Here is an 18,341-nt window from a genome sequence, read left to right on the forward strand (position 1 = left end):
ACTCAAATACCTTGTCTCTACATGCAAGCTGCCAGAGTAGCTAAGAACAACAAAAGAGAAGCCACAAGAAAAAAGCAACTCAATGACAACCTCAAGACTTCAACAAGGAAGTTAAAGCACTGCCAACGGGTTAGATTTAAAACTCCTGTAAGGATTTTATTCAGATATTGAAATGCTATTGTGAATATCTTAAGTAACAATTTCTCCTGATAACCCAATAGTTTAGACCATGTATTCCAGACCAGGAACTAAACGTCGGTAAAGAGAAACAGAGTTTTAAATCCGATTTAAAATTATTATTCATTAGTTGGCTGTCCTAAGGCAGCTCCTTAAAATAGCTTCCTCTACGTAACAGATTTAAACACTTTGACTTCCTAAAATTTGGTTAAGATTGCATACTTTTGCCCATTTATAAATTGTTTTAGATTATCAATAACCAGACAGGAATCAACTGCTCTTAAGAAAATTCTTTTGCCCATTTACAAACAGTTTTAGTAATTTAAATATATACAAAGACTGGACTCCCAATAATTTTGGGACAGAATACGTTGGTCTTAACTTCCAAGTAAAAAAAAATCACCCCAGAAATAGTTTTTGCTCAAAGGCATGATTTTTGTATAAAAGCTTTCCAGAGACACATCAGAAGAGATAACAGAAATAACTGTTTATTATTCATGTTGTTTGTTTTGTTAATGTTTCTTTTCCTCTCTTTAATAAAATAATGATATAGTAGATCACAATTTAATGAATCAGCAGTGTGATGCAGTTGTGAAGAAAGCTAATACTCTAGTATATATTAATGGGAATGTCGCACATAAGACATGTCCTGATCTACGCAACACTTGTGAGGACTCATATGGAGTGTACTGTGTCCAGTTTCGGGCACCACTCTTTAAGAAGGATGTGAACAAACTGGAGAGTCCTGAGGAGAGCTACAAAATGATAAAAAGAATAAAAAAAATCTGATCTATGAAGAAAGGTTAAAAATGCTGGGCATGTTCAGCCTTGAGAAAAGGAGACTGAAGGAGGACCTGTCTTCAAGTATGTTAAGGGCTGTTATAAAGAAAATGCTGATCTACTGTTCTCCATGTCCACTGAAGGAAGGACAAGAAAGAAGAACCTAAAGCAAGGGAGATTTAGGGGAGCTATTAGTAAAACCTTTCTAATTGTAAGGATAGTTAAGTACTGGAATAAGTTACCATGGGAGATTGTAAAATCACTGTCATTTGTGGTTTAAGGACAGGTTAGATAAACACCTGACAGGGATGGTCTAGGTTTACTTAGTCCTACCTCAGGACAGAGGGATGGATGAGAACATTTCAAGGTCCCTTCCAGTCCTACATTTCTGATTCTGTGACTTTGCTTAGTTGTAATTGTGGTGAAATCTAAGATATGTAGAAGAACCCATGTGACTAAAATAGTGGGCCATCTCTAAGTTGGCCTACCATTTCTTGTTTCTCTAGAGCTAGACTACATATTTTGAGTAATTTTGGAGATAAATTACTTGTCACTCAGAAGCTACCCTTCCCACTCCATAGGAGCATGTTTTTAAGTTATTTTCAGCTAAAAATTAATAAGCTGTAGGTAATGACTTTTTGAGTAGAGAAACCTTGAAAAGATTTTACATACCAATACATGCCAAACATTTTCATTGGCTCCATCGAAGCTGCAGAAACGAATACTCACTCCCAGCAGGCCCTGTCCACCCCACATATTACTGGGAGTTACTGATGTTTCTCTCAGTTCCAGTGTTTTGCTACTGTACACTAGCATTTTTACAGGCTTTTCAACATTTGCTTTCAACAGGTCCTTGAGTGTGTCATTGTCTTTATTCTGGAAGAACACATACAAATCAATTAAGTAAAGTTTATGATGTTTAACAAAAGCAGCATTCAATTCTACAGCACCAACTTTCAAAGGTCATATAGAGAACTCAGAGATTAGGAATTTATTGGATTTCTCTACAGTTGCTTTCATATTACAAACTTTCAATTCCTCAGAGTTTCCTACCAAGTAATTTCCTTAATTTCTAAAGTCACAGTAAGAAACATACCTCAAGCACTGTCTTGATTTTTAAACACACAAATCATCCAAACATAAGCAATTCAAAATTAAGGAAATTAATTCTTTGTGCTTTAATGTGGTAGGAATCTGGCATTGGTAAGCAATGATCTGTGTTATGAAATACAAAAACTTATCATGGTGAATTAGTATTAAGCTTCCAACTACTTCTTATACAAAACTCTTTAACTGTAGGGTTAAAGTGCTGAACAAGCAAAACAACATGAGTAACAGACAGGGGCATTCAACACAATGTATAAACTTACCTTTTGTTTACTCCAGAAGTGCGGAGTGATAGTTTCTTTTGGACTTTTGAAAGTAAGCAAGCTTTTAAAAAAGACATTTTCTAGATCGACCAGTGTTGCTACAGGACAGTGATAGCGAGACTGAGGCTGAAAGCCGCAAGCGCCTCTTTAATGGGTCTCTTGTGACTCTTTGCAGCACATGATATTAAAACACTGATTTAATTATTAACCATTCAGGATGCTTTTACTATATTATTAACGAGCTGTAGTTGATAAAATAATATTTGGTCAGTCATTTTGCTGTGAGAATGTGTGTGTGTGTGTGTGTGTGTGTGTGTGTGTGTGTGTGTGTGTGTGTGTGTGTGTGTGTGTGTGTGTGTGTGTGTGTGTGTGTGTGTGTGTGTGTGTGTGTGTGTGTGTGTGAGAGAGAGAGAGAGAGAGAGAGAGAGAGAGAGAGAGAGAGAGAGAGAATTTCCTGTCATACTGTTTAAATATGAATAAAGAGTAGTATAGTAAATGAAGCAATGAATTCACACTACTGTGACTCTTTTGGGTAATTCTGATTGCTAATTTGGCTCCAGAACCGCTGAGATCTAAGTATCACTGCTATAGGATCTGAAACAGTCCAAAAAATGTATATTAATTTGTTTATTCAAAAACCAAATAGGACACATTACTGACCCCAAATCTAGCTCCAAATAAGTGCTAAAAACACTAGAAGCCAAAATGACTTGGCTTAAAACAATTGTTCTTAAAAGTTTTGGTGAAAAAAAGGGTTCCATATCTAAAAACAGGGTGTTACAAATAGGAATTCGGTAGCCAAAACCTAGCCCTTCCAGATGTAAACAATAATCTTAGACATCTTAAGTTCAAGGCTGAAAAATGTTGGCATTTACAATACAATGTCAGTATATGGTGTCCATTTCCAAAAACAAGCCTTGTGGATCAGAAAACTTTTAGAATTATATTTCCAGTTAACTGACTTCAAGCGCCTATTTTATTTGCTTGCTTTGGACCGATGTAAAATGCAACCAGAACTGCACTTTGATCACAGAAACTCCTTGTTATTTCCCCCCTAGGTTTGAATGTCTTCTGCGTAGATGCTGTTATACTATCCTGCTTTACAAACCCTGGAAGAGAGGGCAGGCATAGTAGAGCCATCTGTCTCCTTTTAGAAGTTCTGATCTTCAGTCAACTGCTATCTCAAAGTCAGAGAGGAACACCTGTGCAGTTCTTCTTTACTTATGGCAGCAGCATCAAAACAGTGTACAAGATTCACTTCAGTGACTGTAGAATGCATAAGATCTTTTCTCTGGAAAGTTCCATTTGTCCTGCATGTCCCACAGGACCTATTACCCTATCAGGGCAAGTGGCCTGTACCACAAGGGAGGTGCCAGGATCAAATCACAGATCTGGAAAAGTGAGTTCAAGGAGACCAAGTATTCCTATTTTCCTCCTAATTAAACTTAGCTCTGGCAGCAGAAACCCCATGTTTGAGGAATCTAGGTGAGATCTGGCCAGGCCTTCCTCCTCCACCCTGCCAAAATCAAGTGCCAGAGGGACTCTAATGTATGTTTCACCCACTCTCCTCGCCCCCCGAAGATTCAAGCTCAATTAGTATGGGAAGGGACCCCACCCCAGAGGAAGACAGACAGCTTGGATCATCGCATTCGCCTTCATTCCTGTTTTATAACATTTTTATGTCAAGCTACTGAAGTCTAACAGTTTTGATCAAGATGGATAAAAAAAATTAACGTTTTCAAAAAAAATTTTAAATAGATTTTTCCAATCACCATTTTCTAACACAAAAACATATAATTAATAGGAATGTGAAAATAATAAGCTGTATAGTTGCTTAAATAAATGTATATCCTTATTGTGTACCCTCCTAGGTAGCTCAAAGATGTACTAAATCTAGCGTAAAGGCTCTATTGAGCTGTAAATCAACAATGTTTCGGTGGTTATGTCAACCAAAAGAATGCACCTTTCTTTAGAAAATAACTGAAGTACAAAAGGATTATTTAAATTGAAGCTTTTCAATTGGTGATTTAAATTAATCCACACTGGTTTTGATCAAGACAAATGCTGTTCTCCAGTTTAAATTTCGCTGAAAGTCAAGCTAAGTGACTTGAGACTAGCTTTTCAAGAATTTAGATTTGCCAATTTAAATAAAACAATTCAAGTAAAATGTAAACTCAAAGTTTAGCACAAATAGACTCTTACCACGAAAACCTATTTGCATACATGCTACTAGACTGTTAAAAAAGGCAATGAACTTACCAATCTTGAACCATTAATAGAAACAATAAAATCAAAAAATGGCTCCAGTCCAGCTCTATGTCCTGGTGAATTTTCTTGTACCTATCAAAAAGAAATTTATAACAGAGGGGGATTTAGTGGAAAATTACTATTCTATGGGTATTAAAATGTGTATTTTACAGCTATTAACTTCTACTATTTGCAAACCATGTAATTTTAGAAACCATTGATATATTTCTCACAATACTCAAAAGTACAGTAGTTGAGTCTCAAAATTTGTACTGCCTTAAAATAACTTCTTGGGAAAAATTCTCAGACTTAAAATACTTCATTAATTTGTTGGGAAATCAGTTACATAAAGTAGCTACTATTTCTCACTAGGGATGTATAATATCAAATGGTTAAACGGGTAACCTGTAAATATTAATTTTTCTGTCCACAAATTGTGTTAACTGTTTAACCATTTGCTGCATGGGAGGTAGGGGGCTGTGCATGTGGGGGGTGAGCAGGTATGGGCTGTTGCAGGGAGGTATGATGGTGTGGTGGGGCTGGGACACGTGCTTGCACATGTAGAGGGGAGCGCCCTGGTGACTCACGGGTTTTGTGCCGGTGCCAGCTTCAGCAGCAGTGACCTAGGCGGCAGCGGCTGAGGTGTGCCTGGGTGAAGGGTCTGGGGGGGGGTGTCCCTGGTCCTGGGACAGGGCCAGGAGCTCAGCAGGGGGGCAGATGGGCTTAAGGGGTGGGCAGGGTGCAGAGGTGCCTTATTGCCCCATTCTGTGGGCTGGGAAGTGGCGATCCCCAGGGGCAGCAGCACCCTGGCTCTGGAGGGCCCACTCCAGGTGATCGATAGGGCCAAAGCATAGCAGGATGCCCCCATCCAGCCCCCAGGCACCCCTAGCAAACCCCTAGGGATGTAAAATATTATATCAGTTAAACGTTTAACCAATATAATTTGAATAATTTAAATGATATTTGACATCCCTATTTCTCACAGATATTGAATTTTATGCGCCTTCTGCTACAGATAAATTGTAAATACAGTACATATCTCTAGCTAACTGGTAAGATTAGGATTCAAAGCCTATGCTTATTTAATCCTGCTTTTTAACCAAAATTTTCAAAATATTTCCAGAAATATTACTGGACTTTGCTTGTTCTGTCTTAGCACCAGATCTACATCCTGAAATGTTCGAATGACCACATCCACTTTTAAGTGGGGAGGTTGGGGGAGGAGGGAGGAGTCGGGGAGGAGGCACTGCCTAGCTTGCCAGGGGAGCGGGAATAGTGCTTTACGGGCGGGGAGGTGTGGGGTAGGGAGAGAGGCTCAAAAGCTGCTGCAAAAGGGGAAGTCAGCATCCCCAGGGACTGGAAGGGCTGGGGAGTTGTAAAGGGGCAAGCCCAGCAGGAGAAGCCCCCTTTTTCTGAACCAGGCGGAGCAGCACCTACCCACTGTCCCTCCCTCCTCTTGAGGTAGCAAAATACCACGTTTGGTTGAGATCTGCACCAGGCATTGCACTAGCAGCAACTTTCTAGGGGGAGCTAGGAAGGAATTTTTCCCTCACCACCGGTTTGGCTGAGGAGGATGAGCGCTACTAATTCTAAATACATGAAGGACATGAGGACATTTTTCAGAGGTATTTTGGCACCTAAGGATGCAAACAGAGGCCTATTGGGATTTTCAGAAGTTCCTCTGCCAGTTAGGTGCCTAATTCCCATTATCTCACTGGTTGGTATAACCATTAAAAACATGTTGATTTGCAACCAAATATAGCCTTTACACTAAATTTGATAATACTTTTTTGCTAATCAGGACGATGTACACTATACACATTTATTTAGGCAGTTACATTCTGAATTAATGTGTTAAGCATTCTTGATTGATTTCAATGTGAGTTAGGCACCTAACCAGGTGAGATACTTTTGAAAATTCCACTAGATACATATCTGCATCTTTAGACACCTAAATCTCTGAAGATCTGTCAATTCACAACCTACACTTAATACTTCCTTAGCTTTAACTGAAAATGTTTTGATAAATGTACTTTTTTCCTCATGAAACCAGCACATTTGAGGTAGTTTTATTTAACTAATAAAAATTTTAAAAGCTATTTTTGTGTATTTTCCATTGCAATCCAATTTCCTCCCAAATGCAGCTTGACACAAATCAAGTAAAAAATCATCTAGTAAGTAAGAAATGCATCATTCACCATTTTCTAATACAATAAAATGTAAAAATTAAGAACAAATGTATGTTAAATTATATAATTGCTTATATAGGGGTATATCATCCTGGACAGCAAAAAGTAGTACCAAATTTAGTGTAGAGGTTATATCTGGTTGCAAATAAACATGTTTTAATGACTATATAACCAATAAGCCTCTCTTTAGGAAAGTAACTAAAAAGTACAAATGCAAAACAAGATTAAAAACAACAATTTAAATCAAGATTCTCTTCTTGCTGATTTAAATCATGGAAGATTAGGGTTGGAAGGGACTGCAGGAGGTCATCTAGTCCAGGCCCCTGCTAAAAGCAGGACAAATCCCAACTAAATCATCCCAGCCAGGGCTTTGTCAAGCTAGGCCTTAAAAACCTTTACAGATGGAGGTTCTACCACCTCCCTAGGTAACCCATTCAAGAGCTTCTTCACCCTCCTAGTGAAAAAGTTGTTCCTAACATCCATAGACCTCTCCCCACCACAAACTGAGATCATGATGAAAATTAGTGATTTAAAATCAATCCACCCTAGTTAGCACCCCACATGAAACTACAGTGAAATGTCAAAACCCGACCCTCTCCATTGACATGTTAAATTAAAGGAAATTAAAAAGTACTAGAGGGTTTCACACACTTTGTTCCTTTTGTAGGCTAAGCACACTGCACACACCTCAAGCTCCTTGCTTTCCTGTTCCCACCCACAAGCTCCCTGTGTGCCACCCTCCCTGTCTCCTCTATGTCAGGGACTCCCTGCAACACACTGCCCCCTCCTTCATGCACTCCTTCATGACCCTTCTTCCATTTCCCATTTTCCCCCACACCAGTGTGATGGATCTCCCATTTCTCCTTCCCCCATGACAACAACTCTGAATGCCCCTCAATGCCCCGGTACCAGAATTCCCTATCGCATCCTGCCAGGAGGTGTGTAGCCCCTCATTTCCTCCATGGCTACCATTACCTCCTCCTCCACACCAGGGTCTCCCATACTCCCCCCAACCAGGGATTCTGAGTGCCCCCCATGCCAAGGGCTGCGTGTGCCGCCCCAGACCAAAGTCCCTCATTCATCCCACGTGCCAAGGGCTTTGGGTGCACTCCTATTCTCCCCTTCCCCGAGTCTCATATTTTTCCCCCTCTCTTTCAGGTTGTCAACGTTTTTAAACTATTGGAAGGATCAGCAGAGTTGATGCTGAGGGTGGAGGTAATTAAGTTGGAATGTGGTAATGACTGTCAGCAAACATTTATTTGATCTACAGACAATTACAGAGGTATTTAAAACTGCTGCCATTGCTAACCAGATTCCAGGGGCTCTGTGTCCCTACCAACCTCTTTCAATTTTCCAGATTTCCACCAAAATCAATAGAGTTTTCTGGCCATTGAGCCCTAGAACACTCCCTGAAATTTTGGAATTGATCAGTTATGGCAAAGTTTTCGTGTGACAAAATGAAATGCCATCGAGTACCGTCTTAGATCTCACAATGCTCTGCCAAAAAATGGTTATTCTTCACACTACCTTGACTAGGAAATCACTGAACATCTATCAAAGCTCCATCTCAATAAGCTTAACCAAGAGCCAGCTAACACATTTTTTTCAGTTGCAGATAAATTTAATCATTTGCTGTATTATGTAATTCAAATAATAATCTAGTAGTAGTAACCTGTAATCCATTTGAGGCCAATTTAAATATCTTTATTGCTACCAAGAAATTAATTGAATCAATACAACAGTATCCAAACTGATTATTAATGCAGGGATACAGAGCAACTGTAATAAAATGTTGATAATATTATTTTCAGACATTTACCCTCCATTTCAATTTGAAAATGCAGAAATGAATGTATAATTGATCAAAACTGAATACACAGTTGTCTTAATTAGCTGAGTGCCCAAAAGAAATTAGAAGCCTCACTTTATTTCCAATGAAAAGAGGCAGCAGGCATTCCAATAACAAGACAAACATTACTGGGGAGAGGTTCTAGAGATAAATAAATGGTGCAGGTTGTTAGTCTGAATGGTGTTAATAAATTAACAAATCTAAGGGCATGTTATATAATCAGCAAATACAAAGCTAATGGCCAATGTGAGCATGTTTCCATTTCTAAAGGGCATATCAGAGGAGAAATTTCCCAAAAGGCTGGTTCATAAATCATACTTGGGAAAAGATTACTTAGTTTAAGGGCAACACAAGGAAATTTAACCCAAAAGTTTTAACTACTTTAAGTTATACAGCAACAAACTTATCACAGGTGAGGATTTTCTCACCACCACAAAAAGAAAAAAGGTTACAATACAATTTTTAGTATACTCCTACACAGTTCTAGAAAGACAACCTCCTGGCAATGATTCTCACTTAGGTGCATGTGAACAGTTCATTTCCCTCTCTTCATGCCTGAGTGCTGAATAAATTCAAATGCCTATATTTCTTTTTCCAGGTGCACTAATAATAAGGCTTATAATTAAAATACTACACTAAATATAGCAGAAGAAGCAGGAACCACCATAAGATTTTAGTATTCTTTTAAAAGAATCAGAAAGAGAAATACAAAAGGCATTTTAGATCTAGCCATCCCTTTGCCAAGTATCCTACTTTTCCAGTCTAGTTTTAAATGGCCTGAATAATGGTGCTTCCACCGGTTTTCTTGGGAGATTATTTCATAGTCTATAGGTCCCAACATAAGGCAATTTCCCCCGATACTCATCTTAATACTATATCTTTGTCTTATTTCCTCTCGGGACTCCTAGACAACCCTTAGGGCCATTCTAAACATTTTTTATTCTTAACTTTTATTTCTCTTTAGTTATCCGTCCAAACGACATTTACCTTCTTTTGAACTTTCTTCATAAATTAATCCCATCATTCTCACCAACACTATCAATCACGTTTTGTTTCTCTTCTCTAAATTTGCTCTAATTTGTCAACATCTAATTGAGAGAGATGAAGCCTTCTATAGCCCAGTAGCCAAACAGGTATAGTTTCATGAGGCAGCATTCCCTCCCTATGGCCCTATCTAACTGAATCCATAATAGGAGGCACCCACAGTTCAGCTTTTCATACTTTCCCCACACTTATTTAAAAAATATTGCGCTAAGGGAAGACATGGTTCAGTGTAAATTAACAAGAAACTTAAAATTTTAGGCCTCAGCAAGTTCGTTTATGAAGTCAAGAGTTATGCCTGCACAGAGCTCATTGCAAGATATGGGCCTTAAAACATTCATTTTAGAAAAAATATTTTAAACAGAAAAAGCTCTTCAATATTTCTAGTCACTGTATATTACACGTTTGTAACTAAACCATTCCATTACTGCTGTGAAAAATTTCCATTTTATTCTTCCTACATTGCATTAATCCAAACTCCCAACTATATAAAAACATGGACAGAGGTTTCATTCTATTCTGAGGTCATGTACTATTTAAAGAGAATTTTTATACCAAAGTTTGACTACAGTAGCAAAGAAGCTAGCAACAAAGAAAAAAAATAGTGAGAAATACAAAAATCATGTCTGCCTGAGCCTATAAACTGAATTTACATAGTGATGAGACTTCCATAATTATGCCAAACCTCATTATCCTGAGTTTTTTACATGCTTCTACAGACATTACATACAAATGTTAATAAAATATATTTCAATTCTGCTGTTTGAAGATACTATACCAAAATTTAATTAAAAATAAGAGGTGCCTAAATGACTAGAAACAAAATATGTCACGTATAAACAAGAGTGCAACTTCAGTAACAAAGTGGATTATACTACATGGAAGATAGAAACAGTCAACAATTTGTTAGTGTTCTTCAATTAGAGAAGTAAACTAGCCTATGAACCAATACTGATTTTTGCAGCTTTACAGATGGGTTGAAATTGAAGGGTGGATAAAAATCAATGATTTTAAAAAAACACAAAAAATCTTATTTAAAATTTTTTTTTAAATCATATACTAAATTTCTCGTTTAAAAAATAAAACAGTTACAATTAAATCTCATCACAAACATGCTAAACCTACACTTACAGTCTCATAAAAGTGAATTAATGGCTTTAGTCTGTCCAGCCTAACTACCAGCTCTTGCTTCTTGAAAGTTCTGGGCTTTCAGTTTCTGAGCAAACTAAAGTCATATGTACAAAGACAGACACAGGCTGGATAGGATTGTTGTTGTTCTGTGCTTATGTGGTGGTGGAGCTGGGCCAAGCAAGGCAGAGGAATTAGTTAAGACACTTTCTTGAAGACAGAGACACAGAGGCAGAGTAGAAAGGAACAGTGGAGTGGACTGGAAAGAAAAAGGGAAGACATTATTCAATACACACATAGCTTCCTATATTCCACCACACTTTTGCCACAGAAAAGCTGTCATGGCTTCTGGTTGTAAGAGAGACCCTATCTGGGAATATTTTGAAGAAATTCCTTTCCTGGGTAAAAAAAGGAAAACGTGTCAAGTATAAGCAGTGCAAGGAGTAGATGCACGGCCTAGCTGCAAGAATGAATCATCATAACGAAAACTGCTTATTGATAGAAAATGATATGGACGAAGATGTGGATATGTTTGAAGAACAATGTGGATCAACTGGCTAGTAACTTAAATAATTCACTTTGCAATGCATCATTCTTCAAGACTCTCTCTATACCTTTCAGTATAAGTGTGATTTAACAAGTAAATTCCCAAGCTGTTTGCTATGTTGGATGTTCCTAGGGAAAAAAGTTTAGCTTAGCTAATCCTTATGGCTAGTTTAATTAGTTAACTAGGTTTAGAATCTATCACCCAAATATACCATACAGAAAGCTGCAGTAAATGCTAGAGTTGTCAGTTGCCACTGGGTGTCATTTTCTTATTTTATATTACATAATGCTCCTTATTTTGGAACATCATGGCCACGGATCATAATGGTGATGCCATAAGTTTATTCCCTATTCTACTTCAGCATAACTCAGCTTTCCCAAGGGAACCCCATCCTATACGTGTTTTCTCAAAAAAACAGAATCATAGAATATTAGAGTTGGAAGGGACCTCAGGAGGTCATCTAGTCCAACCCCCTGCTCAAAGCAGGACTAACCTCAGCTATATCATCCCAACCAGGGCTTTGTCAAGCCTCAGCTTAAAAACCTCTAAGGATGGAGATTCCACCACCTCCCTAGGTAACCCATTCCAGTGCTTCACCACCCTCCTAGTAAAAAACTTTTTCCTAATGTCCAACCTAGACCTCCTGCCCTGCAACTTGAGACCGTTGCTCCTTGTTCTGTCATCTGCCACCACCGAGAACAGCCTAGCCCCATCCTCCCTGGAACCCCCTTTCAGGTAGTTAAAAGCCGCTATCAAATCCCCCTCACTCTTCTCTTTTGCAGACTAAACAAGCCCAGTTCCCTCAGCCTCTCCTCATAAGTCCTGTGCTCCATCCCCCTAATCATTTTGGTTGCCCTCCGCTGCACTCTCTCCAACTTGTCCACATCCTTTTTGTAGTGGGGGGCCCAAAACTGGACACAATATTCTAAATGCGGCCTCACCAATGCCGAATAGAGGGGAAGAATCACTTCCCGTGACCTGCTGGCAATGCCCCTCCTAATGCAGCCCAATATGCCATTAGCCTTCTTGACACTGCTGACTCATATCCAGCTTTTTATCCACCGTTACCCCCAGATCCTTTTCTGCAGAGCTGCTGCCCAGCTCGTCGGTCCCCAGTCTATAGCTGTGCATGGGATTCTTCCTTCCTAAGTGGAGGACTCTGCACTTGTCCTTGTTGAACCTCATTAGATTTCTTTTGGCCCAATCCTCCAGTTTGTTTAGGTCACTCTGTATCCTATCCCTACCCTCCAGGGTATCTACCACTCCCCCCAGCTTAGTGTCGTCCGCAAACTTGCTGAGGGTGCAATCTACCCCATCCTCCAGATCATTAATAAAGATGTTGAACAAAACCGGCCCCAGGACCGACCCCTGGGGAACTCCGCTTGTGACCGGTTGCCAGCTAGACATGGAGCCATTGATCACTACTCGTTGAGCCCTATGCTCTAGCCAGTTCTCTATCCATTTTATAGTCCATTCATCCAACCCATACTTCTTTAACTTGCTGATAAGAATACTGTATGAGACAGTATCAAAAGCTTTGCTGAAGTCAAGGTATATCACATCCACCGCCTTCCCTACATCCACAGAGCCAGTCACCTCATCATAGAAAGCAATCAGGTTGGTCAGGCATGACTTTCCCTTAGTGAATCCGTGTTGACTGTTCCTGATCACCTTCCTCTCCTCCAAGTGCCTTAAAATGGATTCCTTAAGGACCTGCTCCATGATTTTTCCAGGGATTGAGGTGAGGCTGACCGGTCTGTAGTTCCCTGGATCCTCTTTCCTCCCAGAAGTGCCAGTGAGTTCTATGGGGCTTACTCCAAAATTAAGTGCACTCTAAGTGCAGTCAGTCTTAACTTTTTTGGTAATTTGGAATCGGATCTGCATACTTACTGAAAGAAATGTAAATGATTAACGGAATAATAGAGTGAGAAGAATGACTATTCAAAATCATTTTTGAATTTTGTTTCAGGATTCCATTTAAGCACAGGAGACTTTGACTGTGACTGTCTATCTGCAACAACTTCAGAGTTGTCCCTTGGTATTTTCAGCAGCAGTGCTGCAACTAAATGTATTTCAGGCAACAAAGTATCAGGAGCAAGCAAAAGATTTCATCCAGTAAAACCACCACCAGGGATGGGTTTGTAGTAAGGACCAGAAAATACCAACAAGCCACCATAGATGAAAAGACTGCTCGGTTCATTTATGCCATAATTTCTCCTTTTTGCATTGTTAACAATAAACACTTCATTGACATGGTTGAGTCCTTACGACTAGGCTACACTCCAACTGGCAGAGCAGACATTGGTGGAAGGTTGCTAGATACAGTGTATGAGAAGGAACCTGACCACTGTGCAAGAAATACTGAGGGGAAATTTCCCAGTTTAAGCCTTGGTGAGTGGAGTAATGTACACAATGATCCAGTAACATGTGCCTGTGTGACAACAGAAAATGGGGTTGAATATTTTTCAGAAACAATAGATACATCGGAAAATGCCCACACAACAGAATATTTAAAAGAAGTGGCAGTGAAAGCTGTAATAAACTGTGAACAAAAAAAAAGTATACCCTTCTAGATGTTGTAAAATGCTGTATCGAGTTGTAAATTAACATGTTTTATTATCAGATTGCACCATTGTTTAAGAAATATGTGAAGAAGTACCAGTGGGAAACAATGATTTTCTCTTGGTGATTTAAATCATGATTTAATCACTTTGATTTAAATCAATCCACCCAAATTGTGCCTGATATTTATACGGTGGCCTTCATTTTAGGCTGATCCTAAAGCATGTGGGGTTTTTTTTTGTTTTGTTTTTTAAAAGAATGATTCCCATACTGAGCGTACCAGTCATCCTCCTCTCAAATTCCAACCACCTCCGGCAAGAAACACAACAGCCTGTCTGAACTAAAATATAAATGGTTTCATTAGGAGAAATGAAGCATAGATCTGTTTGAACCCTGCATAGAATGTTTGATGTGCAGAACACAATTACCCTAACTGAGATTTGGCCAGTATCCCAGGGCTTTCCACAGGACTTTCATGAGAAAATGTACAGTTTGTTTTTTTTACAGTTCTTCTGAAAAATGACCCTTGCTTAGCACAGTATTCAACATACACTTCTATTAACACCTCCTTTATACTGGGGCACTGGCTCAGTACTAGTTCTGAAGGAGAGAGTTCACACACAACACCAGCCTGTAAGACAAGTTTACCTTCAACGTTTCTAAGATAAGCAGGGTTAGATCTGTTCAGGTAGCTATACAGGAAAGTTAAATGAGATCATATCCAAAGGTGTAAGCCATATATATAGTGAAAGATATCAATGGATGAGATTTCAATCCCTTGTCATTCTTTTAAGGGTGTATATTCCACAAGTAGACTGAACAAAATAATACGAGTCCCCTTTATATCAGTCAGAAATTCTATAAGTCTCTCATAAATTAACCTTCAGCATATCTGAATTACTCCCATCTATGAAAAGAACAGAATTCTAGTAAAAGCAAAAGCAAGCATACCCTGCCACTGTTGCTACCATCAGTGGTAGTGTTCTAAAGTAAGATTTCCCAAAAATCCTAGTGTTGATTAAGTTTGCTTTCTTATCTACCACTATCTTGCATTTGCCGGATACATTTCTTAAACCCTGTGCATAGTAGCTACTCATTGTATCAATGTTCATAGCACAATAATTCCAGCAAACAGCTACAGTGCTGCCCAATGTACCAGGTATGTGGGACAAAAGCCATCTTCAGAACTGCCCCATGTTTCTGGTATGCTCTCGATAGTGTCAATGGTCCAGTGGAAGATTGTATTTGAACACACTGCAATGAACGTAAGCAACAAAGGGTTTTTTTTTTTTTTTTTTTTTTTTTTTGGGGGGGGGGGGGAAGAGAGAAAAATGAAGGGAAACTAAGAAACTGCAGCTGCAGTTATCAAGAGTTTCCTTTTCTGCTTGGAAGTTACTTTGTTATACAATCTGTAGCTCTCCCACTTTTCTTAATCTTATAATTTGATCTGCCAGAGCCCACACAAGTCACATTACTAACAAAGCAATTAAATTTTAAAAATCCTATAGTCAATTTCTAGTTAAGTATCTGATAAACCCATACAAGCATAATCTAAACTGTAACAGCTAACCAAAACAGAGTGATCTGAATTATGGAATTCAGACACAAATTTGCCAGAAGACCCTCTATCAGAAACTCAGTGTATTCATCTTTAGAACGGTGGGTAATTATTTAAACACTAAGACAAGCACAATACTACGGCAAGAAAGGACAAGTGAAGTCAGAGTAAGGCTACCCATCTTTCTAAGATAACAAACACTACCATCCTTACAAGTGTCTACAAATAGACCTAATAAAAATATCAAGTTTAAAGATAAGTGCTGTCCCCATGCCAACAGGCTAGGAAAAGAAATAAGCCTATTCAGCCTTCCCTACCCTCCTGTGGTCATAGCATATCCAGCCTTGTCTTGACAAATGACTGGCACTTCTCTACTTGACAATTTAGCATGCAGTATATGTTGGTGATGTCACAGCTACTAAGGAACCCTCTGGAGTATAAACTAGCCTAAAAGGGAACAGGCAAGTGGAAACATTCTGTTTTAATATTTGGAATGTTTTGGAGCATGCAGTTGTGTATTGTGTTACAAACGTTCTCTCCATGTTCTCCCTTCTTCTGAGATTAATTCCGGTCTTCAATGTACAATGGCACCTTGAAGGTATATATAAGTAGATCATGTTTCTTTGCCCCAGCACCACCTTCTCTTATTTATGCTATGTAAATTTGGCACCTAAATTACTGTGTTGTCCAAACTACATTATACCCTTGTGTTGCCTCTTTGTAGTTTATATATTACATTATAGAGAAAATAAAGACTGTTGTCTTGCCTAAGGAAAGGAATGGCCTTAAATTGTGAAAAGAATGGCAAACACTATAAAAAGGCTAAGATTAAGGGAAACACAATTAATAAAATAAACCAAGATTCAAAGCTGTATGAGAATATGACTCCATATTCATACTGCTAAGCATGCCATAACTAAATAGACAACTTGAAAAATGATACAATGTTGTGGGTTGAGTGTTAAAAAGAGACAGTTTTCTTCCCTTATGAAAACAGGGCCTTTTTGAAAAAGTTTTCCACCATTGCTAATCCTTCTTCAGCTGCACTGATGTTTGCAATATTGGGAGCTCTTGGGCAGCCATCCTGCTAGTATTTTTAAACATTGTGTTCATTAGACCTGGCCTGAACAGAGCTATGTGACTGCATTAAAAATGCCAGTAGCATATCCACACTAGGGTTTCTGGCATTATCAATAGTGGGAAAGTCAGTATTTAGAAAGTTTCCCTAATGTAAATGGGTCTTAGAGGCAAGATATTAGATGGCAATCTTGATCTAATGAACATCTTCTAACACTTTATTCAAGACAAATAAACTGTTCTTTAGAACATACTATACTGGCTGAATTAAGGCTGGAGGAGCCTAGGGTTCACCTCAACCAGCTAACCTGTTAGGACTACACTTTAAGATTTTAACACAGTAAACATCTTTTTTCCTGTTGCTTCCTGTCTATGTCTCTGAACACAACCCCAAAGGGAGCATAACATCATGCATTGCTTACACAATGAAGTACAAGCAAGGGGTAAGTGGTTAGTTATCCTGCCAAGAGCTGCTACAGCAGTAATTTAGATATAGTATCAAAACAACAGAATTTGTGATGTTTCATCGTTTTTGTATCACTAGCGTTTTATTCTCCTATTGCTTTTGCAGTAATAGGAAGGACATGGAGTTCTCAAAGTATGCACAACAACTGGGTGCTCAGTGTCACCGCAGATGGCTTTATGTACTTTGGTAGTATCAGAAGAGGTAGATGCGCTTAATGTCGCTGAAGCTGGACATGGCCAAGCCATAACAAACCCTAAACTGGGTGGCGGGGGGCAGTTAGAGATCCATTAAACAAACAAAAAGCAGTGCCTGGAATCGCCCTCGCAGTCACAGACCGTGTTTTAAACTCAACCGGCAACGTGTGGCACGGCCACGGACATCAGGGAACCGCCGCGAAGTCTGGGAGACAGATCGCTCCTGCAGCCCCCCGCTTCCCCTCCGCCCGCCCCCGGAAAGCAGGCCCCTCCCGGCGGCTCCACCGCACCTGGGCCGGGACAGGAGGCGGGCGGGCGGGCGAGACGCCCGAGGCAGTAACTCACAGAGCCAGCCCGATGCGGCGCCGCCCGAGGGGACCAGGCGCAGGTGGGCCGCCCGCACCCTGCAGCCTCGGCCCGGCCACTACCAAAGTCCCCAGCGAAGCGAGGCCCGCGCGTGACAGACACCCGAGCGGCGGCCCCGGCCCGGCCCGGCCCGGCGGGTTGCCCCCGGCGCGGCGCGGCGCGTACCCGCAGTACATGGTAGCCCTCGGTGCCTCCGCCGGGGATCTCCACGCTCTGCGAGGCGCCCATGGCTCGGCTCCGGCCGGCGGAGGAGGCGGCGCTGCCCTCCTCACAAAGCGCCGCACTGTAGAGACGTGGCAGTCGCACCCTCAGCTCAGCCCCGCCCCGCCCCGCCCCGCCTTCAGAGGGCGGGTGCGCGCGGGCGCCGCCGCGGTAGAGAGGAACGCGCGAGGAATGCTGGGAGTCAGAGGCAGCAGCCGTCTGCTCATGGGACAGCGCCACCTACTGGGCCGGAGGCCGGGCACCTCCCAAGCCCCGGAATGGAAGGGAGGGGGGATGGGCTCCGCGGTGGCTTGTGGGACAGCCGGAAGAGAACGGGAAGGAACGTCATCACCAATCACCATCCTCTTTCTACGAGAGAAAACGCCTTACGGTGGCCGTCGCAGGACCCGCTTGTCACGAAGCCGCGCGCCCGCTAGAGACGCCGGAAGGAAGGAGCTGCCCGGCCGGGGGAGGGATTCTCTGTGCCCAGCGGGCTCTGAACACCGGCCTCTCCCAGCCCGCCCGCCCGCCCGCAGCAAGGCTGAGGCGGAGCCAGGCGCGGCTCGCTGCTGTCCTCTGCCGGCCGAGC

The 18,341-nt window shown here is 40.8% G+C and overlaps 1 protein-coding gene across 1 annotated transcript in view; it reads right to left on the reverse strand.

Annotated features, from left to right (window-relative positions):
• Positions 1-17,869, reverse strand: part of GORASP2 (golgi reassembly stacking protein 2) — a 33,926-nt gene extending 16,057 nt beyond the window's left edge. Inside the window, exons 1-3 of the mRNA XM_067549260.1 lie at positions 17,717-17,869; positions 4,587-4,667; positions 1,630-1,833 (exon numbers count right to left, since the gene is read on the reverse strand). Of these exons, the coding sequence (XP_067405361.1) occupies positions 1,630-1,833; positions 4,587-4,667; positions 17,717-17,779 (348 nt within the window). The 5' untranslated portion in view covers positions 17,780-17,869. The remainder of the gene's footprint in view (positions 1-1,629; positions 1,834-4,586; positions 4,668-17,716) is intronic.
• Positions 17,870-18,341: the final 472 nt, after the last annotated feature.

This window comes from Emydura macquarii, unplaced genomic scaffold, assembly GCF_026122565.2.
Source record: "Emydura macquarii macquarii isolate MOO-44397 ecotype Brisbane River unplaced genomic scaffold, CSIRO-AGI_Emac_v2 contig_1253, whole genome shotgun sequence".
NCBI lineage: Eukaryota > Metazoa > Chordata > Testudines > Chelidae > Emydura > Emydura macquarii.